At 47.9% G+C, this 21,727-nt stretch overlaps 1 protein-coding gene across 1 annotated transcript in view; it reads left to right on the plus strand.

Moving 5' to 3' along the window:
* MAL2 (mal, T cell differentiation protein 2) overlaps positions 1 to 8,826 on the plus strand; it is a gene marked incomplete at its 5' end in the record, with an annotated part of 30,218 nt that extends 21,392 nt beyond the window's left edge. Inside the window, one exon of the mRNA XM_081950866.1 lies at positions 5,631 to 8,826. Coding sequence (XP_081806992.1) covers positions 5,631 to 5,702 — 72 coding nt within the window. The 3' untranslated portion in view covers positions 5,703 to 8,826. The remainder of the gene's footprint in view (positions 1 to 5,630) is intronic.
* Between the last annotated feature and the right edge of the window lie 12,901 nt (positions 8,827 to 21,727).

A 21,727-nucleotide genomic window follows, 5' to 3' on the forward strand; every position in this document is an offset into this window, starting at 1 on the left:
CTGCACCATGACTGGGAGGCGTTTTTGCTCTCCCTGGCTCCTCGCTATACTTCAGCAGCCCTGCCCGAACTCCTTGAGCTGATCTCATCGGTGGCGGTTGAGACCCCCAAACTTTTAGTGATGGGGGATTTTAATCTGCCGTCGATGGGGGAAGCGTCTGAGGGGGTTCGGGAGTTCATGGCTTCCATGACAGCCATGGACCTGACCCAGTTAATTCAGGGCCCTACTCACGAGGGAGGCCACACCCTGGACCTTGTTTTTGTCTCTGGCCAGTGGACGAGTGATCTGGGAATAGGGGATCTAGACACTATTCCCCTGTCATGGTCGGATCACTCACTTCTCCGGCTGGACTTCCCTGGTGCTACCCCCCGCCGCGAGGAGGCGGAACTGGAAGGTATTAGATGGTTCCGCCCCAAGCGCCTGATGGAACCGGATAGGTTCCAGACGGAACTTGGGCCACCTCCTGTGGACCTGACCCGCCCCCGAGTAGAGGACCTGGTAGTCACATGGAATAGTGCGGCTACCGGGGCCCTAGACCGGGTGGCGCCTTTGCGGCCTCTCCTGCGGCGAAGAACCACCCTGGCACCTTGGTTTACCGAGGAGCTAAGGGTGATGAAACGCCACAAGAGACGCCTAGAGAGTCGTTGGAGATCCTCCCGTTCCGAATTTGACCGAGCACAGGCACGAGCATATTTGAAGACGTACCTTGTGGCACTAAGAGCGGCCAAACGTCAACATTGCGCTGCTCTTATTGCGTCTGCAGATAACCGCCCTGCCGCCCTGTTTCGGGTGACCCGTTCCCTCTTGTTTGAGAGACCACGGGAAGCCCCTTTACAGGGTAGAGCAGAGGAGTTTGGGAATTATCTACAGGACAAAGTCGCTCAAATCCGGATGGGATGGACCCCTTTCAGTGGTTCAGTAGAGACGCCCGTTGCGAGTCTTGAGGGACCGCTTTGGGAGGAGTTTGACTCGGTTGCCATCGAGGATTTGGACAGGTTGCGTGGACGTCTGCGACCCACCACATGTTTATTGGACCCATGTCCCTCCTGGCTTGTACTGGCATCCTGGGAGGTCACGCGTGACTGGCTCCTGGGCCTGGTGAACGCCTCGCTGGGTGAGGGGTCTCTACCGGCCGCCTTGAAAGAGGCGGTGGTGAGGCCCCTGCTCAAGAAGCCTTCCCTGGACCCAACGGACCTAGTCAATTATCGTCCAGTCTCCAACCTTCCTTTTTTAGCGAAGGTTGTAGAGAGTGTGGTAGCACAGCAGTTCCCACGTCACCTGGAGGAAAATGATTATCTAGACCCGCGCCAGTCCGGCTTCCGACCCGGTCACAGCACGGAGACGGCCTTGGTCGCATTGGTTGATGATCTCTGGAGGGCCAGAGATAGGGGTTGTTCCTCTATCCTGGTCCTATTAGATCTCTCGGCGGCGTTCGATACCATCGACCATGGTATCCTGTTGCACCGGCTAGAGGGGCTGGGAGTCAGAGGCACCGTTTTACGGTGGTTTGGCTCCTACCTCTCTGGTCGGACGCAACGTGTGTTGACAGGGGAGCAGAGTTCGACCCGGAGGCCACTCACATGTGGAGTGCCACAGGGATCGGTGCTCTCGCCTCTCCTGTTCAACACATATATGAAACCGCTGGGCGAGATCATCCGTGGTTTTGGAGTGGGATATCATCTGTATGCTGATGATACTCAGCTATACATTTCCACTCCGAACCACCCCAATGAGGCCGTCGAAATGATGTCCCGGTGTCTGGAGGCCGTACGGGTCTGGATGGATGGCAACCGACTAAAACTCAACCCTTCCAAGACGGAGTGGCTGTGGCTTCCGGCCTCCCGGTTCAACCAGGTGCTTCCATCTCTGGCCATCGGGGGCGTCCAACTAGCCCCCATGGAACAGGTGCGCAATTTGGGCGTCCTCCTGGATGCCCGGCTGTCCATGGATAACCATGTAACAGCCGTGGCAAGGGGGGCGTTCCATCAGGTTCGCCTGATGCGCCAATTGCGCCCCTTATTGGACCGGGATGCCCTACGCACAGTCACCCATGCGCTAGTGACGTCTCGCCTGGATTACTGCAATGCTCTCTACATGGGGCTTCCCTTGAGATGCACTCGGAGACTACAGTTGGTCCAGAACGCGGCCGCGCGGGTGATTATGGGGAGGACTAGATACTCCCCTGTAACACCTCTCCTGCGCGAGCTGCACTGGCTTCCTGTGGTCTACCGAGTGCGTTTCAAGGTTTTGATTATGATCTTTAAAGCGCTCCATGGCACAGGGCCTAGTTATATGCAGGATCGCATCCTGCCTCACACATCCCTACGACCAATTCGCTCACACAGAGAGGGACTTCTCCGGGTGCCGTCCGCCAAACAGTGTCGGGGGGCGACACCCAGGAGCAGAGCCTTCTCTGTGGTGGGCCCAGCCCTGTGGAATGACCTCCCCCGTGACATCAGGATTATTTCCGATCTCCGCTCCTTCCGTGTACAGCTGAAGACCCACCTCTTTCAATTATCTGGCCTGGCTCAATCGTAATTATTCTTATTCCTCCTAACTGGTTTTAAATTGTATTTTAAACGTTAAATTTTAATTCTATATGGGGTTTTTATAATTGGGGTATCTTAATGCGGGTTTTTTAACTGTCTATATGATGTAAATTGTTTACCTCCTCCGAGTTCGAGTCCGTGTTTGTGTATCTGTATGTATGTTCTGTATGTACGCCTATGTGTTTTTATATATTTTCTGTGTTTTATATGCCCCATTGTACGCCGCCCCGAGTCCTACTTGGAAAGGGAGCGGCTAATAAATTCAAATTTATTATTATTATTATTATTATTTTCGAGCCTCCGGGAGGGCGAAAATGACCTCCCCATGCTCCCGAGGCCCTCTGGAGGCCAGAAATGGGCCTGTTTCCGGGCCTACCTGAACTTCCGGTAGGCCCATTTTTTGCCCTCCCTGAATCTCTGCGTACACCCTGCACTTATCTGCATCCAAAACGGGCTATGTGGGGATTCCTGGGAGGGGACACAGTGAGGTGGGAGCGGCAGTCAGAAGTGGAATTTGGGGGTTCTCCAAACTGGACAGAATCTTAGCTAGAGGTTCTCCCGAACCCCAGCAGCCCACCCCTGATTTGATGGGACTTCTGCTCCTGTAGCCCATCGCAGTCTTTCTGCATGTGAAAAACCCTTTTGTCTCCTCTATAGCCGTGATGGCGAACCTATGGCACGTGAGGCATTGCCCTGTCAGCTGCAGCGCGCATGTGCGCACCGGCCGGCTGATTTTGGGCTGTTTTTCACTCGCCGGAGGCTTCAGCAGGCTTCCCTGAAGTCTCCAGAGGGAGAAAAACGGCCCAACGAACAAACCGGAAATTTGGGGACAGAACCCGAGGCGGAAAAGGTTCACCATCACTGCTCTTTAGGCTGGCAAATAGACTTCTCTCTCTGCACTAACAGGCCTCTTTCTGGAACTGGTTTCTGGAGTTCGGCCTCTGAGCTGCTACATGCAGTGGGCTTGCAGACTGTGGTCAGTCTTTTTTCTTCCCCTGTTCTCGGCTGTGCATCTTAGCCTATCTTGCAGCTCCAAGACTTGCAGTTTTCTCCTCCTTGCTGAAGACTGCTTATCTTTGGGTTGGAGGCATCTCTACTGCCTTCCTGACCCCCTTCTTGACACTCCCTTTCAGTTCCCTTTTAAGAGACAGGCTCTCCAGCTAGGAGGAAGTTGGGGCTGTTTTAATCCTTCTTCCCAGGCAGCACTGAAACTCCGGGTCCCAATCTGGGTGGGGAGGCCTTCCTCCACTCTGCTTGCCTTGTTGCCACCTTTGGGGAGCTCAGCAAGTGACAGCAGCACTACCAAATAGAAAGAAGGCTCATCAGTGTGGCTAAGTGATGAGCTCTCTAGCTGCCATGGAGTAGGCCTTCTCCTCTAGGCTGCCATTTTGCAACAGTGCCTACAGCCTGTTCCTCACCTTCTCTTCCTTAGCACCTTAAAGGTTGAGAATTTCTGCTCCAACCACTGCACTGCATTCTCTTTTAAGTGTTCATGGTCATCAGCGTTCCAACCCAGTATTCTCCCAAAGGTGCATTTTCAAGAGGCAACTGGACTTTCTGCTTTTTCTTAGACATTTCGCTTCTCATCCAAGAAGCTTCTTCTGCTCCATAGACATTGAGTTGTAGGTAGATTTGGGCGTGATCTATCATAACTTTGAAGACAAGACCTGTCCTTAAGTGAGGACTACCTGTAGGGACATACATGGTGGCTCAGTGGCTAAGATGCTGAGCTGTCGATCAGAAAGGTCGGCAGTTCGGCGTTTCGAATCCCTAGCGCCACATGATCGCATTACTTGTCCCAGCTTCTGCCGACCTAGCAGTTCAAAAGCATGTAAAAATGCAAGTAGAAAAATAGGAACCACCTTTGGTGGGAAGGTAACAGCGTTCCATGCACCTTTGGCCTTTAGTCATGCCGGCCACATGACTACGGAGACGTCTTTGGACAGCACTAGCTCTTTGGCTTTGAAATGGAGATGAGCACCGCCCTCTAGAGTCGGGAATGACTAGCACATATGTGCAAGGGGAACCTTTACCTTTTTACCTGTAAGACCAACCCCAAAACTGCTTACAACTCAACGTCTATGGAGCTGAAAAAGCTTGGTGGATGAGAAGCGAAACACCTTCAAAGAAAAACCAGAAAGTCCAGCTGCCTCTTGGAAAATACGAGATACTCCCATATAACACCTCTCCTGCGCGAGCTGCACTGGCTTCCTGTGGTCTATCGGGTGCGTTTCAAGGTATTGACTACCATCTTCAAAGCGCTCCATGGCACAGGACCTAGCTACCTGCGGGATCGTATCCTGCCCCATACATCCCTACGACCAATTCGCTCTCACAGAGAGGGACTTCTCCAGGTGCCGTCCACTAAGCAGTGCCAAAGGGCGGCGCCCAGGAGTAGGGCCTTCTCTGTGATGGGCCCAGCCCTCTGGAATGACCTCCCCCCGGATATTAGGATTACCACCGACCTCCGCTCCTTCCGTTCAAAACTCAAGACCCACCTTTTTCAACTAGCAGGCCTGGCTCAACCATAGTTCCATTTTATTCCTCCTGGCAATTTTTAAACTTGTAATCTCCATTGGGGTTTTAATTTAACTTATTTTAATATTTCTATGTTATTATAATGATTGTATTGTGTTTTATACCTCCTCCGTACAATGTGCAATTTTATAATATGTGTTTTTATTTATTGTACGCCGCCCCGAGTCCCTTTGTGGAGAGGGAGCGGCTAACAAATTTAATAAATAAAAAAAATTAAAAAAATTAAAAAGCACCTTCGGGACAACCATGACCTGGATGACTGAGAATCCCCATAGAAATACCCAGTATTGGGGTTTTTTGCCCACCATACAACAAAAGATCATACATCACTCATGTGTGTGCCTGCTCCCTCCCCTATGAAATGAGCCAAGCGCAGACATTAAGTTAATGAAACGCTGAATGCTTCAAGAAGTGCAACCTGCAATGTTTATTGTGTGAAAGTAACAATCTAGGAAACAAACCTTAAAGACCCCTGCAACTGCCAAACTTTGATGCGCATTTTCCTTTTTATTTCTTCTCCCCTGCCTCCTCTTCTCCCTCCAGATTTTTTCCTTTGTAACAACGGTGTGCTACGGATGCAGCACCACCCTGGCTTTAAGAAGATGGAAATTGTAGCATCGGAAAGAGGCCACCAGCTCCGCTACATCCTAGCCAATTTTGACACCTGCTCAAATCTCAAACAGAGTCCAACTTGTCCATCCAAGAGGAGTGGCGTTCAAAAGGACGTTTTGGAAGACGTCTGTCGTTTTCTAAAGCACTGAGATGAACATACCCAACTCATGTCATACGTATATATACACACTCTCCGGGGTGGTGGGGGTGGGAGAAAACTGTGTTTATGTTGAGATTGTATCGCAGCTGCTATCTCGGTTCAGCAGCACCATTTTCCTTGTCTCCCCAAAGTGGGTGTAGTATTAAGAACCCAGGTCTTAGGAAAAGAAGGGATTATTATCAGTTTGGGATGCAACAAAATTCCTAGCTTGACAAAGAGGCAGACATAGCAATAGTGTATATATATTTATATTCTTTCTTCAGTGAGAATAAGGTAGAAATTTCTGTTAAAACAGCAACAATTTTCATCCTGGTTTTCAGGTGGAATATTTTGTTTTCTTCCCCACACAGTGCTTCTGAAATAACTCTCTACCAAAAAGCATTAAGAGCAGGGGTGGGATTCAATTTTTTTTACTGCCGGTTCTGTGGGTGTGGCTTGGTGGGGTGTGGCTTGGTGGGTGTGGCAGTTGAAGTATCCTTCCCCATTTCCAAATCCCCATTTCCACCCCACTCCAGGGCAAGGGTACTTTAAAATCCCCATTCCCCCCACCCCACTAACCTGCTTTCCAGCCCCGTTCGATCAGCTGGGACTCAGGAGGCTGTGAATAGATGGGGATGGAGCCAGACAGAGGTGGTATTTGCCAGTTCTCCAACTACTCAAAATTTCCGCTACCGGTTCTCCAGAACTGGTCAGAACCTGCTGAATACCACCTCTGATTGAGAGGTTAAACAGAAGCCTAAAATATCATCCGCTCCTCCTACATTTTTCTCCTTCCTTTTTTCCCCAGCTTATTTTCTCTGTTGTAATGTTTTAAATATGTCAACTGTGCATGAAAAATATTGTGTTGACGATTTCCACTCAGCCAGTGTTTTCAGTTGCTAAGTTGATCTTCTCAAGAACATTGTGTCTATTCACTTATAACCTGCCTCCCCCTCATCCCACAGTATTATAATATTACCTTTAGCAGACAATTGAATGTTGGTGCTTTGATGGTTATAGGAGAAATTAAAGCTCTTAGCAAATGTGCAATATATCGCATACATGCAATCAAGAAAGACAACGTAAGGCATGATTAATATTGCAGTAAAAGGTAAAGGTTTCCCTGTTAGTTGTGACCAACTCTAGGGTATGATGCTCATCTCCATTTCTTGGACAAGGGAGCCAGTGTTGCCCGAAGACAATTTCCATGGTCATGCGACTAGCATGGCTATACGCCAAAGGCGCACAGAACTCTCTTACTTTCCCACTATTTATCTACTTGCATTTGCATGCTTTTGAAGGAGCTGGAGCAAGTAACAGGAGCTCATCCCATTGCGTGGCACTTGGGACTTGAACCCAGGCTGTACTTTTGGCTAAAACCTGCTTTACGGTCCACCACGCCCAGCTGTCTAATTTCACCAGGATTGACATGGGTTGCCAAATTTCGGGATTTGATTGTCCCTTCCTAGACCCAAAAGATGGTGAATTGAGTTCTCAGAATCATTCACTAGTATCAGATTGCAACCTTTGAGTCTTAGGCCGGACTATAATAGTATTATTTTTTTTAAGTGTAAGGAATATATTCACTCTTTATTCTTAAACAAGAAAACATGCACACAATTTATTTTTAATTCCTAAAATTCCCAAGTCAGGCAAATAAACTAGGATGTTTCTCTTGGGTTTTCCATTCTTCCTTATAATTTTGGTCCTAGCACATGTTTATCTTTTAAGAATTGCAGTCCTGTGAAGTGAGAGATTACCAGAATTCTGGTAATCCTAAATAGAATTCCTATTTGGGTTGTTAAATCTTACTCGCTTTGCACAATAGATTAATACTCCTGCAAGTTTTAATCTGATACTCATACAAGCCAGGTCATGCACGGATCCTAAACTATCGACAGAAGTGGAACCTTTTACAAATATTGCATTGTGCCTCTATGTTGAAAGAATAATTTGTAGCAGGAGAAAATATTTCATGTGTTTAGATTCTTCCTAACCAGAATCTAGTGGTACCTTTTGCTAGAAAAGATGTTTTCATAAAAGATCGTTGTGGCTTAAAAAAAAAAAATCCAGGAGCATGCCCATGAGCGAAATGACAAACTAATGTCACAATCCATTTTCCATTGGTGGTGTAAACCTGAGAAATTTTGTGGTCATGTGTTTGAAGTTTATGTGCCTATATTCAAGGGAAACATGTTTTCTTCAATAGCAGTTTTTATTTAAAAATGTGCTAGTGGGGCAAGTTTAAAAAAAATAGATGGACTACCCACCCTATGTGTAGTTCCCTGATACAAGTTTTGCTTGTACAAATATTAAGAATCTGCAGTCCATTTTTATATCTGGGAAGCAAAAGAGTCTTCCTTCCCTCCCTCCCTCCCTCCTCCCTTTCTTCCTTCCTTCCTCACTCCTTCCATCCCTCTTTCTCCTTCCTTCCTTTCCTTCCTCCCTCCCTCCCTCCCTCCGTCTTTTACTCTAAACTCATATTTTCTAATTTATCATATAAACTCATTTATTTATCAGCTTTAGAGGTAGAAGCCAAAAGGCTTCTTGTTTTTATTTTAGCAAAACAACTAATATTTTAGAATGTCTCCAATGCATTTGTTCCTGCTTATGAAAATGTTTACGCTTAATTCTTCTGGATATTTCTTGGCTTCCTCTGAACCTCAGAGCTTTCAAAATTTTATATTTGAAGTTGTATGCTCTGTTTCGGTTTTTCACAATTCAGGTTCTGGGGAAAAGCTCATTCAATTTGATTATTGCTTGATACCTGTGTTTTGTGTGATGTTACTGTAAGTTGCTATCAGGGGTAGAAATCAAACTTGAACCAGAGAAAGGGTGCTTAATGGCAGATCAGATTATTTAACAGGGTTCATGTTGCTTGCAATCTGGTTGTGGAAGATTGTTCCAAATTCAAATCACAAAGGAGTTTTAATGTGCTGTTTTTCCTATTGCAAATATATGACTGCTATTAAAGGGGAATATATTTGACAGTTGTAGCTATTGTGTAATTCATATCCAATGTCAAAAGAGCACTGTGTCTGCAAAGCAAAATAAAACATGATTAGTTAGAAACAGGTTAGAACTGCTGGGTGGGCAGTTTTTGCCATACAACACTTCAGCTGTTCTGACCTAGGCTTCCTGAGACAGTAAAAAACACACGCTTAGTCCCAAAAAACCCTCTTTTTATTTCAACTGCTGTGAATTTTGTTCATTCACAGCCCGTAATGAGTCGCAAATAGTTTGTAAAGAGTCCAAGAGAAGTCTGTTACAGTCTTTCGGGATAAGGCTGATAAGCACCCACCTTTATCTCCCTTGAAACGCTGCCAAAGACCTAATTGCCAATTAGCTTTGCAAGGCCACATGGAGCACAGAGTCAAAACGGAGCTTCAGAATTTAAACTGACCAGAACAAAGTTGCTTCCTGAAAAGGCTCACATGCCTTTGGTCCTCCTTTATGTCTTATGGGAGGGGCCAATCATCTCCAAGCCTTACTCCCGAGTTGCCCTTTTTGTCTTAACTGTTCTTGCCTTCTGGCAGCTCTGTGCATGCGCGCACAGGCTCCCCCTGTTCCTCTGCCTCGCTGATGTCCGACTCTGGAGGCTCCGGAGGCAGCATATAAGACCCAGATGGCCCTGGCCTCCTCTCTGCCTTTGACACAGAGCCCTCGTCTGAGCCTTCCCCAGACTCCAGGATTGGCCCATGTTCCTCCCCAACCTCCTCACTGTACGACTGCTGCCAGCTCCACAGGCCACCAGCAGACCAAAACATCAGCAGGCCTTACTACTGTCATTGTTGTTATCACAACAAAGGAGGTGTGCAATAGTTCAAAACCTTTCTAAATCTGAGCTCAGCTGTTTTATATTCCCTTTATACTTTTATTGGAATTTATCCCTCGAATTGATCAAGCACCTAACATCCAGAGTAGCTCAGAGAGACATAGAACAGCAAATAATGCCCTGTTTTAGTCCACGTGCACTACACACACACACAAGGATTTTAAGGAATTTAGTGATAATCAAAGCCCTTAATGTTAATCCCCTAGGTCTCTGAGGTAAAGATAAAGGTTCTCCTGCACCTGCGTGCTAGTCGTTCCTGACTCTAGGGGGCGGTGCTCATCTCCGTTTCAAAGCCGAAGAGCCAGCGCTGTCTGAAGATGTCTGCGTGGTCATGTGGCCGGCATGATTAAATGCCGAAGATGCAAGGAAAGCTGTTACCTACCCACCAAAGGTGGTTCTTATTTTTCTACTTGCATTTTTTACAAGTTTTTGAACTGCTAGGTTGGCAGAAGCTGGGACAAGTAATGGGAGCTCACTCCATTATGCAGCACTAGGGATTCGAACCACTGAACTGCCAACCTTCTGATCGACAAGTTCAGCATCAGCCACCGCATCCCTAGGTCTCTACTTGCACCCACTGCAAAGTCCTATTGACTCCAACACTGCTCGGTTGTTGCACAAGGTTACCAAATCCAAAAGCAAAAGTCCGCGAAGTCCAAGGTAGAAATCCAAAATCCACAAACAAATCCAAAGTCTAACCACACAGTCAAACACAGCACAGAGTCGAGGAAACAGAGGTCACGAAGGCAAAGCATGCACACAGCAGGAGAATGGGTGATGGTTTCCTTTTGTAAAAATTAGTTCATAATATAACATGCAAAAATGCAAAAGAAAATAATAGAAAAAATAGGGAAGGGAAAAGTATATAAAAGAGGTGCAAAAGAAAGAAAAGGCATTGACTTCCAATTCCTTTTGGTGCAGTAGAATAAGATAGGATTCCAACAACCCCCTGCTCCAGTCATCTGATTATATAGGCACTCGTCGGTATAGCCCAGAGGTCTTCAAACTTGGCAGCTTTAAGACTTATGGACTTTCAGCTACGCTGGCTGGAGAATTCTAGGAGTTGAAGTCCACAAGTCTTAAAAGTTGCCAAGTTTGAGGACCTCAGTATAGGCCATTAGGAGGAGGGAGGCTGCTTCCTCACAAGTTGCCTCGCCAACCTCTACTGAGCCTGCCTCCATTCTGCCCTGCATGTCCGTGGATCAGATGGAGGAGGCAACTCCTCATCCCCTCTGGTCAGCTGCAACTGTGCACTTTCTCCATCCTGCGCTTCCGGTGGGGCCTCTGAGCTCTCAACTGCAGCTGTCCATCTCCTTTTTCTTCACCATCCAGATGTTCATCTGGTCACTCCTCCAGCAACCCCTTCAATGTGCCTGCCTTCTCTGCTCCTGACTTGGGCCCTCAGCAAATTCCCACACTCCTCCACACACCCCTCCAAATCCCTGAAGCCAGCTCTTCCTCAACTTCTGCATTGGCCAGAGAACCATCACTAATAATAGGTCAGGAAAGGACCTTGGAGATCTTTGAGACTAATCTTCTGCCCATGGCAGGAGATCCTATATTATTCCAGACTTTCTTTTGGCTTGATGGGACCGATATACGTGATGATAGAAGGAAAAACAGAATCACAGGATAAAATGCCTCCTCGGTCCCATCCGGTGGCGTTGTGAGGTTGTGGGACGGACAGATATTTGGAGACAAGCAAACCCAGAAATAATCAAACCTACCAGGGGGAGTTTTATGGATGGCGAACCAACCCCTTGAATTTCATCCAAAAAATGTATCGAGAGACTGATTCACAAGTAGCCATGTTAAATGAGTGCACCAAACTGCTCCTATACCTTCATACTAGCACATTTTATGCCAGATACATCTTCCAATTAACATTTTATGTAAGGAGAATATATCTCAACAAAAAAGAGAGAAAAGGGTTGGGCATTGGTGTACCTAAAAGAACAACCGAAAAGTTGACCAGATGGCCTGAAAGTTCATTTCCCAACTCTTAAGTTTTAATAGGAAAGGGGATAGAATCACATACAATGAGCTCTTCATGATATTCTAACATGGGGCAAACTGGGATGCAGAGTAGTGGTGCTCTCTCAAGTTTGATTGTGTTTTCTTGCAGATGTTTCATTATGCATACAAAGTAATATCATCAGTGCATTGATGATGTCAATGTCAGGGTTCCGACGGATGCCCTAATTAAATCATGAGCCTCGAGGCAAGCTTCAAAAGAAATCCAATTATTTATTAGGAGCTTCATGTCGGCACATTCCCAAGTGAAGCCAGCTCTGACCCCACATAATTTACGGCCCCAATCATGACCCTACTTCCCCCCTCCTCCCAGCATGTGTCATCGATCTCATTCACCAACAGGGAAATTTCACAGGTTGTAGAGATCACTCCCCTCCGGCCACTGTAAGTATCCCTGGGATACAGCCTTGAGTCTGGAATGTGCAACTGTCTGGCTGCTGTGCTGTTTCATCAGTTTCCCATCCCCGCTTTCCTATGGCAACTCGAAAGCAGGCCAGGGATGCTTTGCGAGTTGACAGTCAACCAGTTTGGATAATAAAACATCTGCAAAAAAACCACCAAGCTCAGAGAGCACCAAGGACCTTCATTTCAACCCTGAGCTACAAATATTCTCCTCTATTGATACAGAGTACTCAGGATGGTGAGAACCACAACCGTCCATAAAGATTGCTGTGAGGCCCAGAACCTGCTTCTCCACCAATAGATGGTGCTGTAACATTACTTGACATCCTTATTCCATGTAGTAGAGAACTGGGAGTGGGGAGAAACCAGCATGTGTGCCATCCTTGGCTGATCTCAGAAGTTAAATATAGTCAGTCCTGTTTAGCGTCCAGGGCTTTGGCTAGACTAGAAAGTCATTTTTAAAAAGTAGAAGACAGCAGTAACACACCATAGCTATACTGCTGCCAAGAAAGCAGTGTGGAGTCAACAACCATGAGTCAGGCTAAACTTGAAGTGGCTTTATTTTACTTTTTATGGCACACTGGGGCAAAGAGGTGAACCTTTTACAGAGCTGGACAGTACTTTGAATTCATCTTTGAATTAAGGAGAAATTTCCTGAGAATGAGACAACTAAACCAGAACTGAATGCAGTATTCCAAGTGTGGCCTTACCAAGGCATTATAAAGTGGTATCATGTGAAGTGTTAATACCACTTTATAATGCTTTGGTAAGGCCACACTTGGAATACTGCATCCACCTTTGGTCACCACAATGTAGACAAGATGTGGAGACTCTAGAAAGAGTGCAGAGAAGAGCAACAAAGATGATTAGGGGACTGGAGACTAAATCATATGAGGATCGGTTGCAGGAACTAGGTATGTCTAGCTTAAGAGAAAGAAGGACTAGGGGAGACATGATAGCAGTCTTCCGATATCTCGGGGGTTGCCACAAAGAAGAGGGAGTCAAACTATTCTCTAAAGCACCTGAGGGTAGAACAAGAAGCAATGGGTGGAAACTAATCAAGGAGAGAAGCAACTTAGAACTGAGGAGAAACTTCCTGACAGTTAGAACAATTAATCAGTGGAACAGCTTGCCTCCTGAAGTTGTGAATGCTGGAAGTCTTTAAGAAGATGTTGGATACCTTATTTGTCTGAAACGGTATAGGGTTTCCTGCCTAGGCAGGGGGTTGGACTAGAAGACCTCCAAGGTCCCTTCCAACTCTACTATTGTATTGTAAATCAGTGAATGGCCTGCCTCTGGAAATTGTGGTGGTTTTAAAGAAGAGATTGGCCAGGCATTTGTCCAATTTGTCCATAGAACCGGGATGGCGAACATATGGCATGTGGAGCCATTTGTTAGGGCACGCAAGGCATCGCCCTGTCAGCTCCAGCAGGCATGTACGTGCTGGCCAACTGACTTCAGTCTTCATTTTCGGCTGTTTTTCACCCTCCGGAGGCTTCAAGAAAGCCTTCTGAAGCCTCCGGAGGGCCTCCAGGGGCTGGGGAGGACGTTTTTGCCCTCCCCAGGCTCCTAGAAAGGGCAGGGTTTGCGCGTACATGCATGCAGGCGGGTTGTGTGTGCATGCACGGGGTTTGCACGGCATAGACTTATGGGTGTGGGCATTCCCACGCACGACACTCCCCCCCCCCATGCGCTTCCCCTGCTTTTGACACATGGTGTCAAAAAGGTTAGCCATCACTGGTCTAGAATATGTGGGAAACTACCCACCCCGCTAAGGAGTGAAATATTTTGAGAAATGTTTTTTAAAAAGGCAGGATAAAATATTTCCCCTAAAAGAGATCCATAAAAATCTTAAGGGAGACAGAAACTCAGAACCTCAGCTCTCTGCCCCCCCCCCCCCCCACTGCCCTCCAACCAGATACTGAGCTGGGGCAGCTTTAGAAATGCAGCTTTAGAAATTTGGTAATCCATTCCTGCCTGCAGCAAGGTCTGAACAAAGGTAGGATTAGACCTCAGCCACAAAAGGAATTGCCCAACAAGCCCCTTCATTGCATCAGCAGACCAAGCTTCAACCAAGTTTGGCTCAGACAACCTACAGAGCCAGCTATAACCCCTACAACAGTCAATAGAATACATGTTCTTGCACAGGAACAGGAAGCCCAAGTTCAAAGTCCAAGAGAAGGTATCAATACCCTTCACTCTCAACTCCATGTGGTCAGCTGCCAAGCATCACCCATGTGCTTCTGCTTCATCATTAAACCATCTTTCCAATCAGCCTCCATGTTTCCAGTGTCTTTCTCCCAGCTTGGAACTGAACTAGATGGATATTTCTTCCAATAATTGGCATAGGGTCCTCTGCTTGAGCAGGAGGTTGGACCACGAGGTCTCTAAGGCAGGGATCCTCAACTCCTGGTCCGTGAACCGGTAGCAGGCTGTGGCATGCCAGAAACCAGGCCATTCAAACAAGTGAAGCCCCAGCCGCAGGGTGCAGACGGCACGCAAAACCACGCCCCCTCCAGTCCATGGGAAAAACATCTTTCCACGGAATTGGTCCCTAGTGTCCAAAAGGTCCCCAAAATAGTGGAGGCCATTATTGTAAGGTCCCTTCAGGCTCTATTATTCGGTATCTTGTAAACTCCAAAAGAGGCTTCTGTGTGCATGGAAGTGCAAAGGCAAGCAAAGATTTTTGTTTGGAGCCTGAGTTCAAAGGAGTGTGTGCAGCCTTAAAAGCTCTAAAGCAGGGATCTCCAACCTTGGTGTTCTGACCGAGGCTTCCCCAAAAAGCACGAAGCAGATTCCTGATCCCAACAAAACCCCTTTTATTAAACGAATGTTAATTCCTCTCATTCACATCCAGCAAAGGCCTGGTAAACAGTCTTTCAAAGGTGCATTTATGACCACAGACCTTATCTAGCTTGGAAAGCTGCAAATATTTTCCAAATGCAGTGCTGTGCAAGGAAAGACTTAGCATAAAGTCTCTGAGATTCACGATCTGAAATGAACGAATGAACAAACGAACGAACGAATGAATTGTTTCATGCAAAACCCCACTCCCCTTTTGCTCCTCTTTTATTTCCTATGGGAGGGGGCATTCACTATGGCATTACTCCCAAGTCGACCTTGATTTCTTAGCTGTTCTTTTCTTCCGGCAGCTCTGAGCCTGCGCACACTAGGAACAGGCTCCAGCTGTTCCTCTGCCTCACTGCTGTCTAGCACCGAAGGCAGCTGAGAACTGCCACACGGCCTTGGCCTCATCTCTGCCTCCAGCGCAGAGCCCTCATCCAAGCCTTCCCCAGCCTCCAGGACTGGCCCATGTTCCTCCCCAACCTCCTCACTGTCCAAATCTGCTGCCAGCTGCACTGGCCGCTGGCAAGCCACAACACTTGACAACTTTTAAGACTTGTGGACTTCAACTCCAATTCTGGGAGTTGAAGTCCACAAAGTTGCCATGGTTGGAGACCCCCTGCTCTAAAACCTGTGAAGATCCACACTAGAAGCAGAGATAATCGAGGCCAAGCATTGCTAAAAGTGATTACGTGCTGTCTTTTTCTTAAGAATGACTCCCCAACGAAAACACAATTCTTGAAAGTATCTGCCGGCTGAAGGAACAAAGTGGAATACAATTGGCTGAAGATCCTTCTGCCTTGCAGGAAGGCCTTCGGCAGTAATAAATGATCACCATTGTACTTCATGTCCCTTCCTCCAAATTCTGTGTAGCTCTTTCCTATTCTTCCTGAAACCTGTGGCTTTTCCCATCTGTGACAAGTTGAGTGTGCTAAAGAATCAGTCCTGATCCACTCTAATTTCACTTACTGCCTCAAGTGTAAGGCTTTAGAGAAAGAGGCAAAGGCTTCTGGAGACATTAGCAAGCAAATAAATGATTGATTTAATATATTTATATGACCAGCCAACTAACAAATGCAACTCTCGCTTGCCAGCAATTCATAAAACTATAGGAAACAATATTAGCAGAATTTAAAAAAAAAAAACCAGTCACCAAGTATTAACCTAACAGTGCAATAAACACAAACCTCTCATTGGACCAACAACAGTGCAAGGGTAATGATGATTTAAAGCTGACCGGGCAATGTAAAGCTGATGCAACTGTAAAGCTGATGAAATGTAAGGTTGATGCTATGAAGATGAATCAGCATTGGTATAGCCAGTTTAAGACCATGAAGGGGTCCACACAAGTCTTTAACACTTTAACAGGTGTTTATATAAAGCAGCCAGGAGAGGGTGTATCTCTCTCCTTGTGTCTGGTATCCATTGCTAAGTTCTCCATGTAGTGTTAAGAAGACGTTTCATTGTTTCTCAGGTATTTGTTGCCAGATATGTTTCTATATATCTTGTATATAAACCACTGTTAATTGTCTAAGTCTCTGTGTGCTGTGTTTTGCACCTGGGTTGTCTCCTAATAGTAGTCACACGACAAACCCTCTGACAAACAGCCTGATACGACAACAAGGTTAGGCCAGTCTGATTTTGAAGAGTGTGATATTCCAAAGGATAGGTCCTGTGGCAGAAAAAGTACAATTCATTTGGCTTCTGGGTACAATTGAATTGAAGGCATAGGTTATCACCTATAATTAGGGGTGGGTTGCTGCCGTTGTTGCTGCATGCTTGCTTCGGTAGGGCGTGCGCCAGCTGCACATTGCTCGCGCATGCACAGGCCGGTTTAAGCCCTCCGGAGCATTCATGAGCCTTCCGGAGGCTTCCCTGAAGGCTCCGGAGGACAAAAAACAACCCTACGAGCAAACCGGAAGTCACTTCCAATTTGCTTGTAGGGCCGGTTTAAGCCCTGCGGAGCCCCTGGCTCCGGAGCGCTTAAACCGGCCCTACGAGCAAACCGGAAGTCCGTTCCTGAATTTCCAGTTTGCCCGTAGGGCCTGTTTTTTGTGCTCCGGAGGCTTCAGGGAAGGTTCTGAAGCCTCCGGGGAGCAGGGGAGGCTGTTTTTGCCCTCCCCAAGTTCCTATAAAGCCTCTGGAGCCTGAGAAGGGTGAAAAATGGGCTCAAAAAAAGGCTAAAGTCAGCTGGCTAGTGTGCGTATGCACGCTGGCCAGCTGACAAGGCAATGCCTCGCATGCCCTGACAAATTGCTCCACGTGCCACCTGTGGCACGCATGCCATAGGTTCACCATTCCAGGTATAGACTCTTCTGCCATGGGCAGAGGTTGAGCTCGAAGTTCCCTTACAAACCCTATTATTCTACAATATGTTCTAAACCCATTTTTATTTTAACAGCTATAAGGATTAGCTTCTAGAGACTCATAATATGTATGAAATATTCCTTGAATCAATAGGGATGGTGTTAGATATTAGCATAAACCGCTGTAAGTCTCCACTAAGGTCCGCCACTAGGGCGGGAACAAGGGGTTGCTCTGATTGGTCGGGAGGCGTACCAGATCCCTATAAAAGGGAAACTACTCGACCCCATAGGAAGCTGGATCACTACTACTACTAATAAAGAGCTGTTGTTGTCACTATCGTCTGGAGTCTGTCTCTCGTTGCCCGAATCTAACAGTGGCGACGAAGATGGGATCGAGAGGCAGATAGGACGAAGAAGCTACCTCCAGAAGCCACAAATCCGATCCAGCCCCAGAATTCGGCGGAACTTCCGGCAGCCATCTCAGCGCAGCAAATTCAAACGCAGACAAGATGTCGATGCATGCTCCACCAACTCCGTACGACCCAATCGCCGAGCATTGGGAATCCTACATGCTGAGATTCGAATGCTTCCTCGAGGCAAACAATCTCACGGGAGTACCGGATTCCCGGAAAAAGAATATGTTCCTGAGCTACTGCGGTCGAGAGGTTTTCGAAATGGCCAGAGATCTCTCTGAGCCAACCCCCATCCAGGCGGTAACATGGACGGCGCTACAGCAGACGTTGCAAACGCATTACGCACCAAAACCTTCCTGCCATGTTCGCCGCCAGGAATTCAACACGAGGAACCAGAAGGCGGGAGAATCCATAAACTTCGAAAAGCAGCAACGCATTGCGAGTTCAGGGACCTGGACGAGCAAATCCTGGCGCGCCTCATTTGTGGGTTAAAAGACATTTCGTTACAAAAACGATTGTTGGCCAAATCCAACCTGAACCTGCAAATTGCGTTAGACGAGGCGAGAGCTTCTGAATTGGCGGATAGATCGTCCGAAACAATACAACGCGGGTACAGCGCAGCCCAGACCGGAGCCAGGCAATCCAGAGTGCACTACGAGGCCGCCGACCAAGAGACCGAGGACAGCGAATACGAAGACAGTCATCGCATGCGGAGCAGTCACACGAGACCGGCAGGAAAGCCCAAATTCCATTTGCCACCCTGTGCAAGCTGCGGAGGGAACCACCCCCGGTCTACCTGTCGTTTCAGAAACGTTGTTTGTTCGCATTGCGACAAACTTGGGCACATCGCACGAGTGTGCCGGAGCGAAGTCCCTGCCTCCCAATGGCAGCCTCCTGTGTACCGCCGACAGAAGCCCAACCCAGGGGCTTGGCGAAAAAACAAAGGGCGCCCAGAGAGAGAACCAAGGGAGTCAGCCGAGAGAGAGTATCCCCAAAGAGCTGAAAGGGCGTATTCGCAGAGAACAGAGAGAGAGTATTCCCAGGAATCTGAGAGAGAGTATCCCCAGAGAGAACCCATGAGAACCTATCTCACAACGATAGGTCAGGTCCGCACAAAGCGGCCTAAAAAGCTGAAACTCACTGTCCTCCTGGAGGACTCCCCTTGCAAGCTTGAAGTCGACACAGGATCGTCCCTGACGATTATCTTGTGGTCAGCCATGAAAAGAGCAATTCCGAGCCTTAAGAAGCGCCAACTGCGAACACCAGACATCCTGCTATGAGGCTACCAGGGGAACAGGGTCCCCATCGTGGGTCAAGGCACGTTTCGGGTCCAGTTCAAGGACATCATAGCCCAGCTGCCAGTGACCATTGCCAGCACGCCATTACAGAGCCTCCTGGGACTGGATTGGTTTGAAGCCCTGGGGCTAGAAGTCACCGGAATCAACGCCATGGAGAACAGCAGCGCTGAGCAGATTTTTAAGGAGTTCGAGGATGTGTTCAGCCCCGGCCTTGGTAAGTATGTGGGAAAGCCAATATCATTCAATCTAGACCCAAAGGTGGCGCCAATCCAACTCAAACCTAGAAGAGTGCCTTTTGCACTCCGTCCCAAGATTGACAAAGAAATCGATAAGCTCGTAGAGCAAGGGATCCTTGAACCGGTGGATCACGCACGCTGGGAAACCCCCATCGTGACCCCAGTTAAACCAGATGGGTCAGTCCGCGTCTGCGCGGACTATAAATGCACAATTAATGTCGTCCTACAACAGAGCGCGTATCCTGTGCCCGTAGTCCAACACCTATTGCACTCGTTGGGGCCAGGAAAAATATTTGCAAAATTAGACATGGCACAAGCGTATCAGCAGCTGCCTGTGGATAGCGCCACGGTGGAGGCCCAAACTATAGTGACGCAGAGGGGTGCTTTTAAATGTAACCGGTTACAATTCGGCGTAAGCATCGCTCCAGGTCTGTTCCAAAGCGTCATGGAACGGATTTTGCAGGGCATACCAGGAGTCGTACCATATTTTGATGACATCTTGGTGTCGGCTGCAAATGAGGAGCAACTGTTAAAGCGTGTTAGAACTGTTTTGGCCAGAATCAGAGAAAAGGGTCTCCGTTTAAAAAAGGAAAAATGCCAAATTAATGTGCTGAGCGTAGAATTCCTGGGGTATAGAATCGATGGACTGGGTATACACCCAACATCGAAGAAAATTAAGGCGATCCAGGACGCCCCCACACCACGAAATCAGACCGAGTTGCGGGCATTCCTCGGACTTCTTAACTTCTACAGCGTTTTTCTAAGACAGAAAGCTACCATCGCTGAGCCGCTACACCGACTCCTAGCCAAGAACGCGAAATGGACCTGGAGACGTTCCGAGGCGGCTGCCTTCGCCGCAGTCAAGTGTCTACTTACGACCGACTCGCTACTCATCCAATACAGCCAAACTCTATCACTGGTATTGACCTGTGATGCATCACCTTTCGGCGTCGGCGCAGTACTCAGCCACAGGATGCCAAACGGAAACGAAGCACCCATAGCATTCTACTCAAGGACTTTATCATCTGCTGAACGAAACTACAGCCAAATGGACAGGGAAGCGTTAGCCGCTGTGGCTGGAGTCAAACGCTTCCACGAGTATCTCTACGGCCGCGATTTCGAACTCATCACGGACCACAAACCATTGCTGGGCCTTTTGGCGGGAAACCGCCCCACACCGGTCTCACTCTCCCTGCGCATGACCAGGTGGACTGTTTTCCTGGCTGCGTATTCTTACAAGTTGATACATCGACCGGGTTCCACGTTAGGGCACGCAGACGCACTCAGCCGTTGCCCACTACCAGAACTGTTAACAGACCCCACTCCCGAAATACCGGTCCTTTTGATTGACTGTTTGGACTCAGGACCAGTTTCTTCTGTGGACGTTGCTAGGTTTTCTGCCAAGGACAATGTAATCAGACAGGTACAGACTTGGGTATGGAGGGGGTGGCCCAAAGGGAACGTGGGACCCGAATTCAAACTGTTTTGGTCTAAGCGCGACGAATTGTCGGTTTTACAAGGTTGTTTATTGTGGGGGGATCGAGTTGTTGTACCATACGCACTGCGGAGAAATGTATTAGAGGCTTTACATGTTGGACATCCAGGGATCGTAAGAATGAAAGCATTAGCTAGGAGTTACGTTTGGTGGCCTAACATGGACAAGGAGATAGAGGAATGGGTAGCCACTTGTGATCCGTGCCAAGAGTCCAGACCAGCCCCCCCTGAAGCGCCCGCCACAGAATGGGACAAACCAAAAGCACCCTGGTCGCGAATACACATTGATTTCGCAGGGCCAGTCCAGGGGCAAACGTTTCTAATAGTTGTGGATGCATACTCCAAATGGTTGGAAGTAGTCCTAATGACTTCAATCACGGCAGAGGCAGTCATTAAGGTACTACGGCGGCTTTTCGCCACGCACGGCCTGCCCGACCTCCTGGTTTCCGACAACGGGCCCCAATTCACGGCCATGCAATTCGAAACATACTGAGCAGGTCAGGGAATTCGGCATGCCCTTGTCGTGCCATTCCATCCGGCATCGAATGGACAGGCGGAGAGAATGGTGCGATCTGCAAAAAAGGCCCTCGCTAGGATGGGTCCAGGTGATTGGCAAACACGAATCGACCATTACTTACTAATCCAGCATATTACCCCTAGTGCCACGACAGGAAGGAGCCCCGCTGAACTCCTCATGGGCCGCCGTTTATGGTCTCACCTGGACCGGCTTCACCCAAACTACTCTGCCACATCGCCCCCAGACTCCACAAGCAAAATTCGGAACTTTAGCATAGGGGATTCAATATACGCCCACAACTATGCAGGGGGGACGCTGTGGATTCCAGCAAAGGTAATTGGTATCACGGGTCCTCGATCATATTTATTGGAACTAGAGGATGGTAGAAACTGGAAGAGGCACATTGACCAACTCCGTGGTCACATAACACACTCCAACCTCAGATCAGCAAACGAAGACTTCATTCCATGGGAAAGTCAGCTAATGCAACAACCCGATCATCCGAACACA

Source organism: Natrix helvetica, assembly GCF_964273705.1.
Source record: "Natrix helvetica genome assembly, chromosome: 4".
Classification (NCBI taxonomy): Eukaryota; Metazoa; Chordata; class Lepidosauria; order Squamata; family Natricidae; genus Natrix; species Natrix helvetica.